This window comes from Myxocyprinus asiaticus, chromosome 50 (genome assembly GCF_019703515.2).
Source record: "Myxocyprinus asiaticus isolate MX2 ecotype Aquarium Trade chromosome 50, UBuf_Myxa_2, whole genome shotgun sequence".
Classification (NCBI taxonomy): domain Eukaryota; kingdom Metazoa; phylum Chordata; class Actinopteri; order Cypriniformes; family Catostomidae; genus Myxocyprinus; species Myxocyprinus asiaticus.
The window spans coordinates 23,432,000-23,448,957 of record NC_059393.1 but is presented as its reverse complement, the minus strand read 5'-3'; the positions used below and the strand labels follow the sequence as shown (position 1 = coordinate 23,448,957).

The 16,958-nt window shown below is 38.3% G+C and overlaps 2 protein-coding genes across 2 annotated transcripts; both read left to right on the top strand.

The window, feature by feature from the left end:
• The first annotated feature begins 818 nt into the window (after positions 1–818).
• Positions 819–10,567, top strand: rad23ab (RAD23 homolog A, nucleotide excision repair protein b). The gene is made up of 10 exons (XM_051694704.1): positions 819–1,014; positions 1,886–1,967; positions 2,166–2,245; positions 2,430–2,752; positions 3,515–3,561; positions 3,650–3,777; positions 3,932–4,046; positions 7,012–7,169; positions 7,660–7,806; positions 8,219–10,567. Exons 1-10 carry the CDS (start codon positions 946–948, stop codon positions 8,330–8,332), a joined length of 1,263 nt encoding a protein of 420 aa, XP_051550664.1. The 5' UTR covers positions 819–945; the 3' UTR covers positions 8,333–10,567.
• A 477-nt stretch (positions 10,568–11,044) lies between these two features.
• Positions 11,045–15,129, top strand: LOC127438820 (kelch-like protein 23). Its single transcript, XM_051694697.1, has 3 exons — positions 11,045–12,973; positions 13,953–14,361; positions 14,488–15,129. Exons 1-3 carry the CDS (start codon positions 12,004–12,006, stop codon positions 14,792–14,794), a joined length of 1,686 nt encoding a protein of 561 aa, XP_051550657.1. The 5' UTR covers positions 11,045–12,003; the 3' UTR covers positions 14,795–15,129.
• Positions 15,130–16,958: the final 1,829 nt, after the last annotated feature.

The following is a 16,958-nucleotide window of genomic DNA, read 5'->3' as shown; positions in this document are numbered from 1 at the left end:
ACTGGGAAAAACATAAATATCCCCGATATCACACGTACATCACCCAGACATCTAATGTGTGTGTGTGTTTACATCTGGAAGACGTATTTTTTAGGTTGTTTGCTCATCTGCAATACGTCTATAAGACGTATCCTCGGATGTCAATAAGACGTTCAGCAAATGTATTTGAGATGTTTATGGTTTAAAATGTTTGTAAATCTGATCTTTTAAAGATGTTCAGCAGATGTTAATTAGATTGTGATGCTTTCCAGATGAAAAGATCTCAAACCGACATCTCAGAGATGTGCGTGTGCTATCTGGGAAACATTCTAAATCATAAACGTCTCAAAGACATCTGCTGAACGTCTTATTGACATCTGAGAGGAAACATCTTATATACGTATTGCAGATGAGCAAACAGCCTCAAAAATACATCTTCCAGATGTAAACGCACACATAAAATAGATGTCTGGGTGATGTACTGTGCTTTCAGGGTTGTAAATCTGGTCTTTCTTAAGATGTTTAGCAGATGTTAATTAGATTGCGAAGCTTTCCAGATGAAAAGACCTAAAACAGACATCTCAGAGATGTACGTGTGCTATCTGGGATGCTTTTTTGTCTTCGTATATTTTGCCTAACTTAAAAACAAAGCAACTTAGTTTTGTTTTGAAAGTGCTGAAAAGTGTGCTATCTTGTTTATTTATTAATAATTGTCACTTCGGGTGATATTTTATTATCTAATGAGACGACATTCACTGTGACTTCAGTGCCCAAATTCTTTTCGGGACTGCTGTATGTCCACATGTCCCTGTCTCTGTGTGTCTTGTCCCATTCAGCAAGTAGATGGCGTCTTCCCATATGAACTCCAGCACCATCTCTCCTGAAGATAGCTGAGTCACATCTCCATATATTCTCACAGAGAACACTTCCCAGGCTGTATTTCAAGGGCTCTCACGCTCGAACACAATGCTGACGATCACGCTGAAGACCCTCCAGCAGCAGACGTTTAAAGTGCAGATAGATGAGGAGTTAACGGTGAGTGTGTGCCCGTGTAAACACGCCGGTGTGCGGGCATGACGCTCTGGGAAACGCCGCGGCCTCCCCCTGTGGAGTGCGGACGGTTATTGTGACGTTCCATTAGGATCGTAGAATGTTACATGTTTGTATCACGGTGACGTCACAACGCTGCAGATTCTATCGGCGATTAATTCGAAAGTAGCGACTGATGTTGTTCACTTAACGCGGTTTTTTGAGTCTTGTGTTTGTTGTACTCTAAGAATGACCGTTCATTACTGATATGTATAGTATTTGTAACATATAAAAAAATTAAAGTATGATTATTTGGACTTAATCTATAGTCATGCATGTGTGTTTGTATGATAGTCCAATGCGATTAGTGCGATTAATAGTCCTTTAAATGGCCAGTGTCTGTAAACATGGGTTACTTTGCCATAACTATAGTGCTTTCAGATTGTTTAGGGCACAATTAAGTTTTTGACATTTTTAGGAATTATACTGAATAAAAAGACATTAAATTGAAATGTACATTTTTGTCCCCAGAGGGAGAGCGCTGTACTCATGCCTCTGTTTTTTGAGGAAAACAAATGTGTCCCACACATGGCGGGGTCAAAGGGTGGGCTAAGGGGGAATTTCCCCACTAGTAATTTGTCTTTGGTTTGCAATAATAACTGGGAATTATACATTCAGTATACACATTATACAAAGGCAGCAATGAATTAATAAACACACTTTTACTGGAAAATGATGGCATAAAGTGCAAAACATTTTATTTTATGAATTTATCATTTATTTACAATTTTCAACCTGTTGTAATTGATGCTTCCATTACCATTATAATTTTGTAATACTGCATATGAAATCATGTTCTTGTATTTTGTATTTGCAGGTTAAGGCTCTTAAAAAGAAGATCGAGGAGGAGAAGGGGAAAGATGCTTTCCCAGCTGTCGGTCAAAAACTTATCTATGCAGGTTTGTGTGGTGCACTATTTTTCTCACAGTTCTTTGATGTGTGAGTAACCAGGTTTTTTAACATTAAAAAATATATGTTAGTTTGGGTGCTAAATATAAATATACACTTTTGGGTGCTTGGTAGGCCATTTGAAAAATCTCTTGTTATAATACTTTCTTAATTTTTGAAATGTTACTATTTTCCTCCATAAAATATAGGCAAAATCTTGAATGACGATATACCTCTAAAAGAATACAAAATAGATGAGAAGAACTTTGTTGTGGTGATGGCTACAAAGGTAAGGCGGTTTTATTTCTCGCTACTTTGTAATTACCTTCCATGTCAGGCCATTGCATTTTAACTACATTTTTACCTTTATGTTAATTTCTATCTACTGTGTTTAAAAAAAAATAAAAAAATTTTAAAAGTTCAAATTTGCTATTTCTATAGTTCTCTGTGGAGTTGTATTACTCTTTCTACAGCCCAAAACTGCTGACCCCCCACCAGCTCCTGCTCCCCCATCAGCGGCTCCTGCTCCAGTTACTGCTGCCCTCCCCGATACCCCCGTCCATACACCCTCAGCTCCCGCAGAGCAACCGTCAGCCTCCGCAGTGCCTGTATCAACCCCTGCTTCTGCCCCTGTGGAGCCAGCGGCATCAGTCGAGCCACCCGCGGCACCTGTTACAGCACCCCCTGCAGTATCGGAAGTTGGAGCAGAGTCCATAAGTGCGACTCCAGCGCCAGATTCAGAGGAGGGGGACCAGGCAGCCCAGCAGGAGCTACCCAGCGTCCATTTCGATACTTGGTACAGCCACGCCCAATCAGGAAAATCAGATAGATTTTTTGTTTTTTATTATTTTTCCGCGTGCCGCTATGTTTTGCGTGATGTAAATTCCGTCATCAGCACAGAACGCACGGACTATCCACATGCAACCCAGTTTTATTTAGACACGTTTGCATCTGTCTGGACATGGGCCTGCCATTAACTGTACTAAAAGAGTATCACAAAACGGTCAAAGTGTGCATGTGTCGAACGTACCCGTATGGACTAGCAGTCAAAAGACCCGCGAGATGGAACAGCACGCGGAAAAGCGAATGTGTACACAAGCATATATGGTGATATATATGGATTTGATTACAAGAGAACACACATCATAATGTAACCTTGAATGCACTGTAAAAATAAAAATAAGATTAAGTCTTTAATTTAAAGAGTCTTTCAAATAAATAAATCGAATGTGTTTATATAGACACTACATAGTGACGATGTAACAATGCACAACTCTCTATTATTGCTGAAATGTATTTTGGAAAATATTCATATATTTTGATTTTCAAATATAAAAGAAATGGCCCAAAAATATATCAGGAAAAATTTATAATTACATTATAATCTAAATGCATTTATGTAAATATATTTTTACAATTTTCTGAATATTTTCTGTATATTTTAAAATACAACAAAAACATATATGTGTGTGTGTGTGTGTGCATATATATATTAATGACTGAAATGCTCAAAACACTGTTATCTGTTTTCCTGAATTTGTGTCCTGTATTTTTGTAGCGTTGTGGATGAATTGGGTCTTTTAGAAGAAGCCGCATCAATATTAGGTATGTTTGGGAGTTTTTCTGTACAAACCAGGAAGAGGAGAGAAGAACTGTACATGACATTAACAATCTATTGTCATACATCCATTAGTTACAGGTCAAGCGTATGAGAATTTAGTGACGGAAATCATGTCGATGGGTTACGAGAGAGAACAGGTGATCGCTGCCCTGCGAGCAAGTTACAACAATCCGGACAGGGCAGTGGAATATCTGCTTATGGTGAGTGTTTCTATTGATTCTTTCATAAATAAAACTGCAATCAAGTTTTTTTTATTTAATGTTCTAATTATCGTCGTTTTAACTTAACTGACGTAAAATACCAGCATAATTCTTTGTCAGATTTTAAATGAGCTGGCAATGCCTTTTCCTCAAGGGTATTCCCACGGAATCTGAGCAGCCTCCTCAGGAAGTGGTGCGACCTGCCCCCGTGTCAAACCCCAGCCCCCCTGCACCACAGCAACCTCAAGCGCCACCTGCTTCTGTAGCTGGTGAGACTCCATTTGTTCATTCTCTGTGAAAATAGACTGTTTCTCACTGAAACACCACATGGTTTTATAAAAGCAGCTGGCACAGTCTTGCCGATCTAATGTAATTTGGGTAACGCAGTTCATGGCAAGGTCTTGACAACTTTTTCTCCTGGTCATCCACTGATTCTCTTACTGGTAGAGTCCGAGTTTGGGAATATTGACCATTCTGTATATAAGGCCTACAAGTAAGTGTTAAAGGACTAGTTCATCTAAAAATGAAAGTTCTGTGGTCATTTACTAACCCTCATGTCTCATGTTCTAAACCTGTTTGACTCTCTTTCTTCTGTGAAACACAAAACTTATCAGGCATTTTTGGGTGATCTACCCCTTTAAGTAGAGGTTTCATATCACTGTCAACAAATCTGGCCTCATGGCCTTTACAAAAAAGAACTATGGTGATATTATAGTCCAGTGAGTGTATAAGAAGGAAATGCCATGGTTCTTTGAAAAATACCAAGGTATTGAATAATTTCCATATTAATATAATATGGTACTCACATGTTACTTCAATGGTAGATGTCCAAAAACAAGGTATTTCCATGGTACATGCAAAACAAAAAACAAGGTATCACTATGGTACATGTCCAAAAAAAAAAAAAAGAAGGCATGATCATGGTGCCATTTTTTGCTGGTATTACCATTTTAAGCCATTAAAGTTACTATTAGCATAAAGAATTTGAATTTGGTGCTGAAAGCTGAAGTATGTAATTTCTGTGACACTAGCGACACCGAACGGAATTGCAAAAATAAACTTTGTTTTCAAAACAGCTTTTTGTATAGACCTTTTTCACACTCCGGGTTTTGGAACGTGGAAGTAAACGATTACAGTGTAAACTTCGACAGCGGTGAATGGGAGTGAATGGGAGATCACAGCAAATCTTATTTTCACTTAGTCATTTGCTCCAAGTGCAAAAGAACACATTCACTATTACGTTTGAATGACTTTCCAGAAGAGGAAAAAAATAGAGAGCGGTGGATTAAGAGTCAGATGGGAGAAGATGACAGATTTACTGTCACTCTCTCAGCAGCTGTAATCGAAACCCCCTTGCAGCTGTGGTAATTCGTTTTTTCAAACTAATTCCAGGGTAATATAACACAAAGCATAATGTTATAAACTTACAATCAACATTTAGAAAAAATGATCATATAGAAAAGTAAGCTAGATTTATGCTGCTAAATAACACATCATCACAATATGAAAAAATCTACTGTTAGTCAAACAAAGAGATAGTCCCGCCCCCAGCTCATGTCATTGGTTGAGTAATGTTGTTGGGGAGGGTCTAAGCGGGTCGCCCTAAACAAACATAGGAATTTTATTGTGCCACAGAGACACAGTGTTTACAGTTTTCGAGAAAATGAACCTCTGAATGAATGACATATAGTTGTCTCTGCATATTAAGTTGGCATAGAAGGACGTATTTTAACACTGAAAAAGTGACATATTTCAGCTTTACATATTTCAATTTTCAGACTTTCCACTGGTGGGCCATTTTAGCCTGATTTATGATAAATAAATAATATAAAAAAACTTAACGTACAATCATAAACTCGGTATCATATGAAAGCTTAGACACTGTACATTAATCCTATGAAGCCTATTTTGCAATCAAAACATTACAGTGTTAATTGTAATCTAAAATACTAAAAGAGTGGATATTTGTAAAAATGCGACAGAGTCAGCTACATTCAATGTGCTCATCGACAAGCATGCATGGACCAATCGGATAATGTTATTGTTTTACTTAGTGGTATAAACAAACGATTATATCATTTATGCCAAGAAAAATGTTATATGTTTGTTAGAAATGTAAATAGTTGCTGGCTTCAACTGCTAACAACATTGTTACCATGCATTATAAAAGTAATTATAATAATTATAATCTGTGTAAAAACTCATATTATATTTTGCAATTAAATGCAGTGTCTTTTATATGTGGTCTGAGTGGTATTTATGAATTAAGTTTTGTTTATAACACTTACTGCATATCTTACTGTCTCCATCTCCCCATACAACGTTTTATGAAAGAAAAGAAAAGAAAAAAGCCATATTTTTTGCCTTCGTAAATGTCAAATATAGTATATAGTTTTATAGTATCCTTCTCAAATTTATATCAAGACATGGTCAGAGAAGTGGCTTTGGCTCCACAATGTTTTTTATGTAATTTCCTGCCATAGATTTTTGTATTGGAATCTTTCATACAAAAAAGACACTAGTTATTTTCCAATATATTTGAGCTTGTCTAATTTTTTGTAGCGTAATAAAGAATAAATACTATGGTATTTTGATTTATTCTGACTGTCGTACATTAAAGTCACATTTGTCAACTTAAAAAAACAAACAAAAAAATAAATACTAAATATACTTTATATATTTGTTTGCTCAGATCAAGTGTCCTTTGAACACTCCACCAATGGAGTTTTGCTGTCATCTTGTGACCATTTCTTGGTACTGCATTTAAACAAAGTGTAACAGACAGCTCATTTCAAAACATATCAGCTCAAAATGTTGCACACAACTATATTAGCCATTTGGCTTTGATTTTATGGCTTTTTTAGGGTGACTCATATTTTTTAAATATATATTTTTATAAAAGGAAACACAAATTTAGTGCAGTGTATTTTTATTAAAATAAACTTTAACTGCTATAACTTTTTATTTTTTTAACTTCCACAATAAACTCCCAAATGTCTTCTTTAAAAAGAGTCCAAGTTTAGGTCTGTACTCCCAAGCATTCATGAATTATAACCATTTAAATGTGAGTATATCATTTTTTGGCCTATGCTCAAAAAGGGGAGTGACAGTTAACAGGTTAACTGTTTCACAAAACAGATTAAATCGAGAAAATGTATTTGTAATTTTTCTTGATGTTGATCTGCTGGTGTCTCGGGCCAGACTCCTGTATGTCTCTTTCTATACTGTGAGCAGGTGCAGAATCTGGAGCAGCACAGGCATCAGGAAACCCTCTGGAGTTCCTCAGGACCCAGCCGCAGTTCCAGCAAATGCGACAGATCATCCAGCAGAACCCAGCGCTCCTGCACGCACTGCTGCAGCAGCTGGGACGAGACAACCCACAACTGCTGCAGGTGGGTGGAGCTTAACATCAACATGAAACGGCAACCCATTTTACTTCCGTAATGTCACATATTTCCAATTGAAAATGTTCAACAAGAAAGAAAATGTAGGGTGGGACCTAACTTTATTCGTAAGGAATTGATTGGATAGTGAAAAGTGGGCATTATATACCAGGTAGTTGGAGGGGAGGAGCTGAAAAATAAGAGATTCGTGACATCAGCCTAAAACAAAAGTCGTTTCAGAGGTGGAGCAAGTGATTATATTTTGATAAAAGATTCTGAAAACAATTCTTAAATTTTTTTCATTTTGTTTCTTCAACTCTCTTCCTTTGGAATAACGTGTACTGATAATTCGTGCACAAGTAGACCAAGAGCATTTCTTAAAAGCACAGTAATTAGGGTTTATTTTGATTTCAAAGTCGACTTAAACGTATCTTGAACAGGACCTGTTCCGATCGGACATGTATTACATGGACAAATGTGAATTTGTGCTTCTTCGCAGCAAATCACGCGACACCAAGAACAGTTTGTGCAGATGTTGAACGAACCACGTGGAGGCGAGGCTGGCGACGGAGCTGCGGAGGTCCTAGCCACGCCACAGACAAACTACATCCAGGTCACGGCACAGGAGAAGGAAGCAATTGAGAGGGTATGCTAACATGGCTAACATTTGCATCAGACTTTTGCTTGAAGACTCCATTAAATCAAAAGGAAATTGGCTTCGAAAATCTAACTTTTGTAGTGCTTGACTCGTTTACTTTGAGGTAATTTATATTCTAAGTGTCCTAAACTTTGACAAAATAATTGACAGTGCTTGTCTTCCAGTAAAACGGACCAAAAATATTGATGACTCATCTTGTTCGCAAGGGCGTACACAACTTTTTGTCCAATCAAATGCTCTCTTGAGTGAGAATGTCCCTCACCATAACACTGTCATTGGTCAATACTTCAACATAGGATAGAAAACTGCATGATTTCATGGAGTCTTTAACATTAAGGTAATTTTGTTGTAACTGTGTTGGGTCGTCTCATGTCTGCCTTTTAATCATTTTGTTTTCCAGTTAAAAGCCCTGGGATTTCCTGAGGGACTTGTCATCCAAGCTTATTTTGCCTGTGAGAAAAATGAAAACCTTGCTGCGAACTTCCTACTTCAGCAGAACTTTGACGATGAGTGAATGTTAACATGGGACACGATGATGCTTGGAGGCGATGGAGAGGATGCAAGCATGTTGCGTGTTTGTGCGTGAATGTGTGTTCAAAAAATCTCGAAAGTTGACGTCTTCCATGGTGATTATCATGGAGTTAAAAATGAAGCCATGATGTGATGTTTAAATCGGAGCACAGCTTCTTTTTTATTTTTATTTTTGATGATAGATATAGATCATCCTCGAAAATGAGGTGTCTGTTGTCTGTCTGGTTTCTGCTGCTATCACTGCTGTGTGCGTTGAGCGAGTTTTCATTTATCACCGTTAAAACCCTGCCAAACAAATACAACGTAATCTATCATTTCTCACCCTTTACTCTGAATCATATACATTTTTCAAAAGAAATGTGACATTTTATGATTATGAAAAAGTGCCGCAGAATTCAAACGCCGTTATCACGGATTCTTTTATTAAATATTTTTGGCCAATCTGATAATACTGACAGCAACTAATACGAGTGAAGTACTCTCAACTCAATTAAACACATTTCACTACATTCAATATGTCATCTTAGGTCATGTCTAATTTTCACACCCTATGTTTTTCTGAGTTTTTTATTAACCCTGATAGCACCCGTACATCATCCAGATGATTTGATGTGTGTGTTTACATCTGGAAGATGTATTGTTTAGGTTGTTTGCTCATCTGCAATACATCTATAAGACGTTTCCTCTCGGATGTCAATAAGATGTTCAGCAGATGTCTTTGAGACGTTTATGATTCAGTATGATTGTAAATCTGATCTTTTTAAGATGTTTAGCAGATGTTAATTAGATTGCGATGCTTTCCAGATGAAAAAATCTAAAACAGACATCTCGGAGATGTACATGTGCTGTCTGGGAACTGGAAACTATTTCGAAAGATTTATTTTCAATGTTTGGTTAACTTAACAATTAACACAACAGGTACAAAACCCATCGAACAAACTGGATGTCTATCATTCATCAGCCTTATTTTTGTTAGTGTCTAATTAAAAATGGTCCATATGCCATGCATTTTCCATTTTCGGTAGATAAATGTTTTTGCAGTGTATGCTGCTGAACTAGCAGATTTTGCTTTGCAAGCCATCTGCTACCCACAAATTAATAATGTTAGAAATAAACCAAATGTTTTGCACTGTATGGGTATGTTGGTACTCTTAAACAACCCCACGTAAAAAAAAAAATTAAAAAAAAAGGAAAAGTAGAAGCTTGTAGATTACATCTACCTATGGAAACTTTAGACTTAGATTTTGGTAACGTTTTGTGACAATCCAGATGACTACTTACAGTAAGTAAGTAGTCATTGAAAATGTTCTTTTCAATCTATTTTTAAGTTCTTGTTCTCACTTAGACAGCATAGTGAGTGAAAACCAGTTCAGTATACAGTAGTATCTGACCCGGAGAGCACACATACATCACCTAGACGTCTATTTGATGTGTGTGTTTACATCTGGAAGACGTATTTTTTAGGTTGTTTGCTCATCTGCAATACGTCTGTAAGACTTTTCCTCTCGGATGTCAATAAGACGTTCAGCAGATGTCTTTGAGACGTTTACGAATTTGAATGTTTGTAAATCTGATCTTTTTAAGATGTTTAGCAGATGTTTATTAGAATGTGATGCTCTCCAGATGAAAAGATCTTAAACAGACATCTCAGAGATATACGTGTGCCATCTGGGGAATAAACAGTGATTTTGAATGGAGCCCGAAATGCTGCAGCAATCGTAGGTGTTTTATTTAGTGAGGCAACACAATGTGATTTAGTGTGTCAGTATGTCTATAAAACCTCATAATATATGCATTCACTTATGTAATTTGAATATTTAACATATTCAAGTGAAGGAGAAGAATAGTGTTGTCTTGGTTAACACTTAAGGCATTGCCAAACGTCAAACAAAATGAGAATCAGGAGATGGACAAAATTACAGATTTAGCTAGTTGCAAACATCACAGTGCAAGGTAATTTCTATAAGGTAATACAGGGTGTTCTGGCTACAGGCAAGAGGCAGCGTCCTGTTTACACTACCAGATGCAGTTACAATTTTGCTTTTCAGTTCAGCGTTTTATATATTTTTTGCATCTGTGTAGAATTTGATGTGTGATGAAATAAATTCAGAATAGAAGGTTTTGATCTTAAATGCATCAGCAGAAAAGAGTTTGCTGAGTGGTTTATGAATGTATTGTTTCAGTGGTGTGTGAAATAAATTGCTTTTACAAAGCTTCATTGAAGTCTCCTTCAGCAATTGCTTGTTTCCCAAAGTACATCAGAAATACTGTTGTCGGATCCATAATTGTACTGTCAGGATTGTTCTAAAACACAGTAAACCCTTACAAAAGGTACAGTATAAGTATTGAAATATTGCATATTGAAAGACAGTGCATATTTATATCATGGTACTTTAAAGACTACTATAGTACCATATGTGAGGGGGAAAAACATGGTAATACCAGTTCAGGACACTGAAAAGTTAAGCACATGGGTGCAGTAATAGTGCCTTTGCGCCTTCTGTTGACCACATGAATATTTCACTACTCAACCCAGATAGCACACATACATCTCCGAGATGTCTGTTTTAGATCTTTTCATCTGGAAAGCGTCACAATCTAATTAACATCTGCTGAACATCTTAAAAAGATCAGACTTACAAACCGTCTTAATCATAAACGTCTCAAAGACATCTGCTGAACGTCTTATTGACATCCGAGAGCAAAAAATAGAAGTATTGAAGATGAGCAAACAACCTAAAAAAAAATGTCTTCCATATGTAAACACACACATCAAATAGACATCTAGGTGATGTTCGTGTGCTATCAGGTTAGTATCGTGGTAAGAGGCGCGCGAGACCGGGGTTCAGTTCGCCCACGGGAAGATGACACTTTTTAAATGTGACAATTAAAACTTTGACAAATACTAAGTAACATCCATGTTCTGTAAGAAAACATTTGACAATAAAAATATTAGACGACAATAAACAAACCATGAACTGCAATGTTCTGTCATCCCAACATTGCAAGGATGTTTGAAAGATTTATCTATATTTTAGAGACAACTGTTACTGTAGAACTGACTAAACTTAGAATAGGGTACCCAGAGCTCAATAAAATGACTAATGTTGTTTTGATACATTTTATGATAAATAATGGCCACTCCATACATTGGGCTCTCATAAAGTGATTAACAAGATCCTAACAGCATCTATCTATCTACTTATGCAAATTAATAACCAGTTCCCATCATAGTATTTCTCATCTTGAGGCTACATGTGGGTTACTTATAGATGTTTAGTTGTCCAACATCTTCCCCTTTTGGTTTGTTGACAGTACTGCATGTATGACAAAATAACTAGTACAGTAAGTGCAGAAAGACGCAACTTCCACTGCTATTTAAATTACTAAAGCTTTGCAGTATAAGACAAACTTAACCAACCAATAACTTAACCGTCACAGAAAGATATTACCCTGATATTTAGAAAAGTAAGTGTGCTTTTGATCATAAACCGGCTCTCTCCAGCACATAACCCTAGATATATTTAGCCCTTGTTTTTCATTGCAAACTGACCCCATTCCCGTGGAGAGTAGGTGATAGGCTCGGCAAGGATATAAATGTCACATGAAGCACTTCAACAGAGTAGTTAGTAGTGGGAGGATGGTTGCACAGTCATGGCTTGTGCAAAGCAAGATGTAGGTAACTATGACCTAAGCCCAGGGACTGAGATTAAAGCACTTGTTGAGGAGAAGATAGTGCAAGATGTTGTAGATGAAGATGATGTAGTTCCAGATGTAGTGCTACAGGTAAAAGGAGAGTCGTTCTTTGTGAATCGCCAACGTTTGGCCAAGCTTAGTCCTTATTTCCGAGCCTTGTTCTTTGGCGGTGGTCGGGAGAGCACCAGGAAGCTCATTGAGATAAAGGGTGTTGGACTGCAGCCGTTTCACACCCTAATGGAGTTTACGAAGAACTTTAAGCTGTCCCTGGACACCAAGAATGTCCTTGATATTCTGGAAGCTGCAGACTTTCTACAGTTAGACAGAGCTCGGCTACTATGTTGTAAGTTTCTCGAAAGGCAACTGCATCTTAGCAACTGCCTGGGCATGATGGCCTATGCTTGGCAACTTGGCTGTCTGGAACTGTACGCCGCGGCACGGGATGTCGTCTTGACCCATCTACCTGCCATAGCCTCTGACCAGGACTTCATGTTCCTTTCGAAGGAGAGCATCGCTGACCTCCTTGCAAGTGACAACTTGAGCATTCCACGAGAAGATCTGGCCCTCGATGTGGCCCTTCGCTGGGCAACATTTGACCCAAGTCGGGAAGAAGACTTCATGGAACTGGTGGGTCTAGTTAGGCCTGAGTGCTTAAGTCTTCCTTACATTACTGATCTTCTGACCAAGATAAACAGTTCAGACCCACGTGCTAAGCTCATTTGTAGACTCAATGATAACCTGCCGAGCAGCTGGACTGTGGGCAGGTCTGTTCCAAGAACACGGTCAAGGGAAACTTTCTTTGTTCTCGGTGGGCCACATGAGCAAGATACGCAGTTGCTGTATCAGTTTCACCCCTGTAGTGGAAGGTGGCAGTCCCATCCACCCCTGCAGAAGAAATGTCTCACGCAGTACTCGATGGCTGCAGTAGGTAACAACCACATATGATTTAATAAATGTAATATTTAATGCATGCCCCTTCCAAAATAAATCTTTTACATTATCTGTATACCTTAAGGCTAGGGTATACTATACGTTCTTGTACACAGTCGAGTGCTCAGCCTTATAAAGTATACTTCTTTGACCGTGAGCCTGTATGTATGCGTTCAACACATGCGCACTACGAATGCTTTGTAGTACTCTTTAGAACAGTCAACGGCAGGCACATTTGCAGATGAAGCGCACAGACATGGACTGTCCAAGTTTCTAGAAAAACTAGGCAGCGCGTGGACAGTCTGTGCATACTGTGCTGATACCGAAATTAGCGTGACGTGCACTGTTCATGAGACGTAGCAGCATGTGAAGAAGCAAAGTTTACTTTGGCCTTAAATGCAAGGGTCTACTTTATTTTTCTGCATGCCATTACGTCTTGTGCACAGTTGAAGTATACTCTTTTAACCATGAGCCGTACAGACACGCTCAACCCATGCCCACTACGACTTTTTTGTGATTCACTTTAGTACAGTACGCGCCTAAAAAGTGAGTTTACTTTTGCCTTTAAGGCTAGGTTTTTGTGTGTGCTGTTACATCTCATGCACAGTCAAGCGCTCAGCCTTTCAATGTCAACTCATTTGACCGTGACCCCATACAATTTACACTTGCATGGTTGTATGGACCTTAGCTACGGGAGATGCCATATTCAATTTTAAGCAAATGAAAACAGGGCTGTGAGGGATAGAAGCACAGTCAGATCAATGGGTTGTATTGTGGTATACCTCGGTGTCGTTCATTCAGCCGACGCAGCTTAAAAAAACAATTTCTCCAGTGGATAAAAAAGTGGGAAACATGTACTGCTATCCCACACAGACTTGTTTTATTTTTCGTAAAATGAAATGTGCCTTCTACCCCATAAAAGATCTATTGACTCACTATCCACACAATCTATAAAATTCTATTTTGTTTTCTCCAAGGTGACAATATAGTAGTGACTGGAGGTTACTTCCGGGATGTGTTGTGGTATAGTGTGGACTGGGTGAGCATTTATCAATACAGTAACCAGCGGTGGGTGGACGGCCCAGCAATGCAGAAGTCCAGGCACAGCCACTGCTCAGCAGCACTGGAGCTCCAGTTGTTTGTGTTTGGTGGTAGTATGGATGAGGGACCTGTGGCAGATGTGGAAAGGCTGGTCTTGGGAGTAGAGGAATGGGACAGCGTCAGTCCCATGGTTCGGGCTGTGGAAAGGGCGGCCATAGTCACTTTGGGAACTTGTATCTACATCGCCTGTGGTTTGGATGAAAATGGGGACGTTTACAGCGGGATTCAAAGATACAGGCCAGAAGTTGATCAATGGGACGTGGTATCCTATTCTCCATTCCCACGGTGAGTAAATACTCAGAACAATGGTTGTCATTCGAAATTTTCTTGTTGAATATCCTGTTTCACATGGAAATACATCCCATTACTGAAGTATAAGGTGTCGTGAACACTTGTGTACCTCTTTTTCAGTTATGATCTTCTTGCAACTGCGCTCAATGGTGCCCTCTATCTGCTGGGAGGTCAGACTCTCCGTTTAGACATTGATACTGATGAGTGGACCGTTCTTCAAGAGGAAAAATTGGACAATAAATTCTTCACAGGCTGTGCCACAGTGAATGGACAGATTTACATACTGAGCGAGAGGAAGATAAATAAAATGTACCCTAACATGATTCTACTGGACCCTTACATTGACACGTGCTTAGAAATCGATGATTCAATACCCTGTCCAGTCCCTATAAGAGGGTGTGTCACCATGCCAGTGCATCCTTTCTGAAACCATAACAGGAACACTTGCAACGTCAATCAATATTTTTTGTGCTTTTTGTTCTTTCTCTTCGCCTTAAGCTCAATCAATTGCATTTGTAGCATAATGCTGATTCCCACAAAATACCTTTTGACACATCCCTTTTCTTAAAGCCTCACTGTAACCCAGATTTTTACCCTTATATTTTGTAAAGAAAAGGATCGAGGGACAAGTAAAAAAAATATATAATTTTTACTTTTTAAATAAACATAATGCTGTAAACGCTGTTGATTAAGCTTATCTTGTATTGAACCAGGAATGTTTCTATAAATTAATATTTTATCCAAAAAATTTACTTCTGTCATCATTTACTCACCCTCATGGTTTCTTTTACTTTCTTCTGTGGAAAGCACACACACACACACACACACTGGTTTCCATGTTTTATGGGGAATTTCCATAGACATAATGGTTTTTATACTGTACAAACTATAGATTCTATCCCCTAACCCTAAACCTAACCCTCACAAAAAAACGTTCTGCATTTTTATATTAAAAAAAAAACATCGTTGTGTGATTTATAAGTTGTTTTCCTCATGGGGACCGACAAAATGTCCCCACAGCGTCAAACATTTTGGGTTTTACCATCCTTATGGGGACATTTGGTCCCCACAAAGTGATAAATACTGCATACACATGCACTCACACACACTGACTCACACACACAAAACAGGAACAATGAGGCTAGTATGCTTTACACTTTTATTGGTTTTTAAGTTGTCACAGCAAGAAAATGGCGGGAATTTAAGTGAGAAGTATATGCAACGTGAGCAATAAAGAATATTCCTATGACACATTAACAACATATCCATCTTCTTTCATTCTCATTCTTACAAGTTGTTAATATACTGTACCTGTCAAATGCTGCATACAAAATAGCACAGTCAGATTGGACCATTCAGAAATTTAAATTCATTTGAATTCATTTTGAACAGTGTAGGACAAACTCAACTCATGGCTACTGTGCAAAGAACAATTTAGACTAGAAGTGTGAATGTTTTCTAAGCACAAATAACTTCCGAGCACTATCTTTAGCCCTTGAAATCTAGGTGCAATGTTTTGGTACCCTAAAATTCATTAACCTACCTTTTTAGATTTCCAGGCACATGCTTTGGTAATCAGCTAAACTCTCTTTCAGTAAGGCAACGCACACCCATTAAAGACCCATTAAAACTCAAAAACAAACTCCAGTAGTTTCTTGCAATAAGATCTTTCAGTAGCAGTATCACAAAGACTAGTGGACATTCCACCACTAGACGTCACTGTAAGTCTTTTCTAACAGTCAACAGCTAAGCACCCATTTACAAAAATAAGAGTCTCTGTATTCCTGTGATTGCTGTTTTGGCTTATGGTGATTTTCCTCCCCTGGCTTCTCGTGAGGTGGCTTTTGGAGTTGTTGTGTTTTAAATCAACAGCTTCTTTTATGGGATGTTTGACCTCATACTGCTGGAACACAATATGGAAAATGAGAATGTGAGCTGGAAGTGTTTTAATGGGCACACCATCCTTGTAGCATATATCCAAAAGCAACCCACATTATTATACGATTGTTAAGATCTGACAATTTGCTTTGAAAACTCTATGCAGGCTTTGGATTTTCACCTGTATTTCATATTGTCGAGCTTCGATTGTGATGAAGTTCCAGCGTACATGAGTCTGCACGACTTTACTTTTGTTAAACGTTCCATCAATGTATGCATTATTTTATTCGTCCAGAAAGGATAACATTACTTACAACAAGATTAACATTACCAGCTGTACACACATCACAACAAAAGGACAGGCCTATGTTGCAAAGATTGCCTACGTTGCAATATTTAAGAGACGCAAAGTTCTCAGTGCTTCCCCACATTTAACAGACCAAGGTCAACCAGAAAGCCAGACGATGATTGAACACGAAGTGTGCACCATTTCCTCATGCAGCTCTGCATCTTCCTTTAACTCGACACGGTGCTGTGGTTGAAGCTGGCACGTCGCTCCAAAGAGTTCATTGATTTGGGCAACTCTAACACGAGTCATCCCTTTAAACACAGCACTGAAAACAGAGCAAGAGGTGTTGTAACGGTCAAAGACGTCTATGTAGGGCATGTTTACATGGGCCAACAAATTTAAAAACCACAATATCAATAGCAGC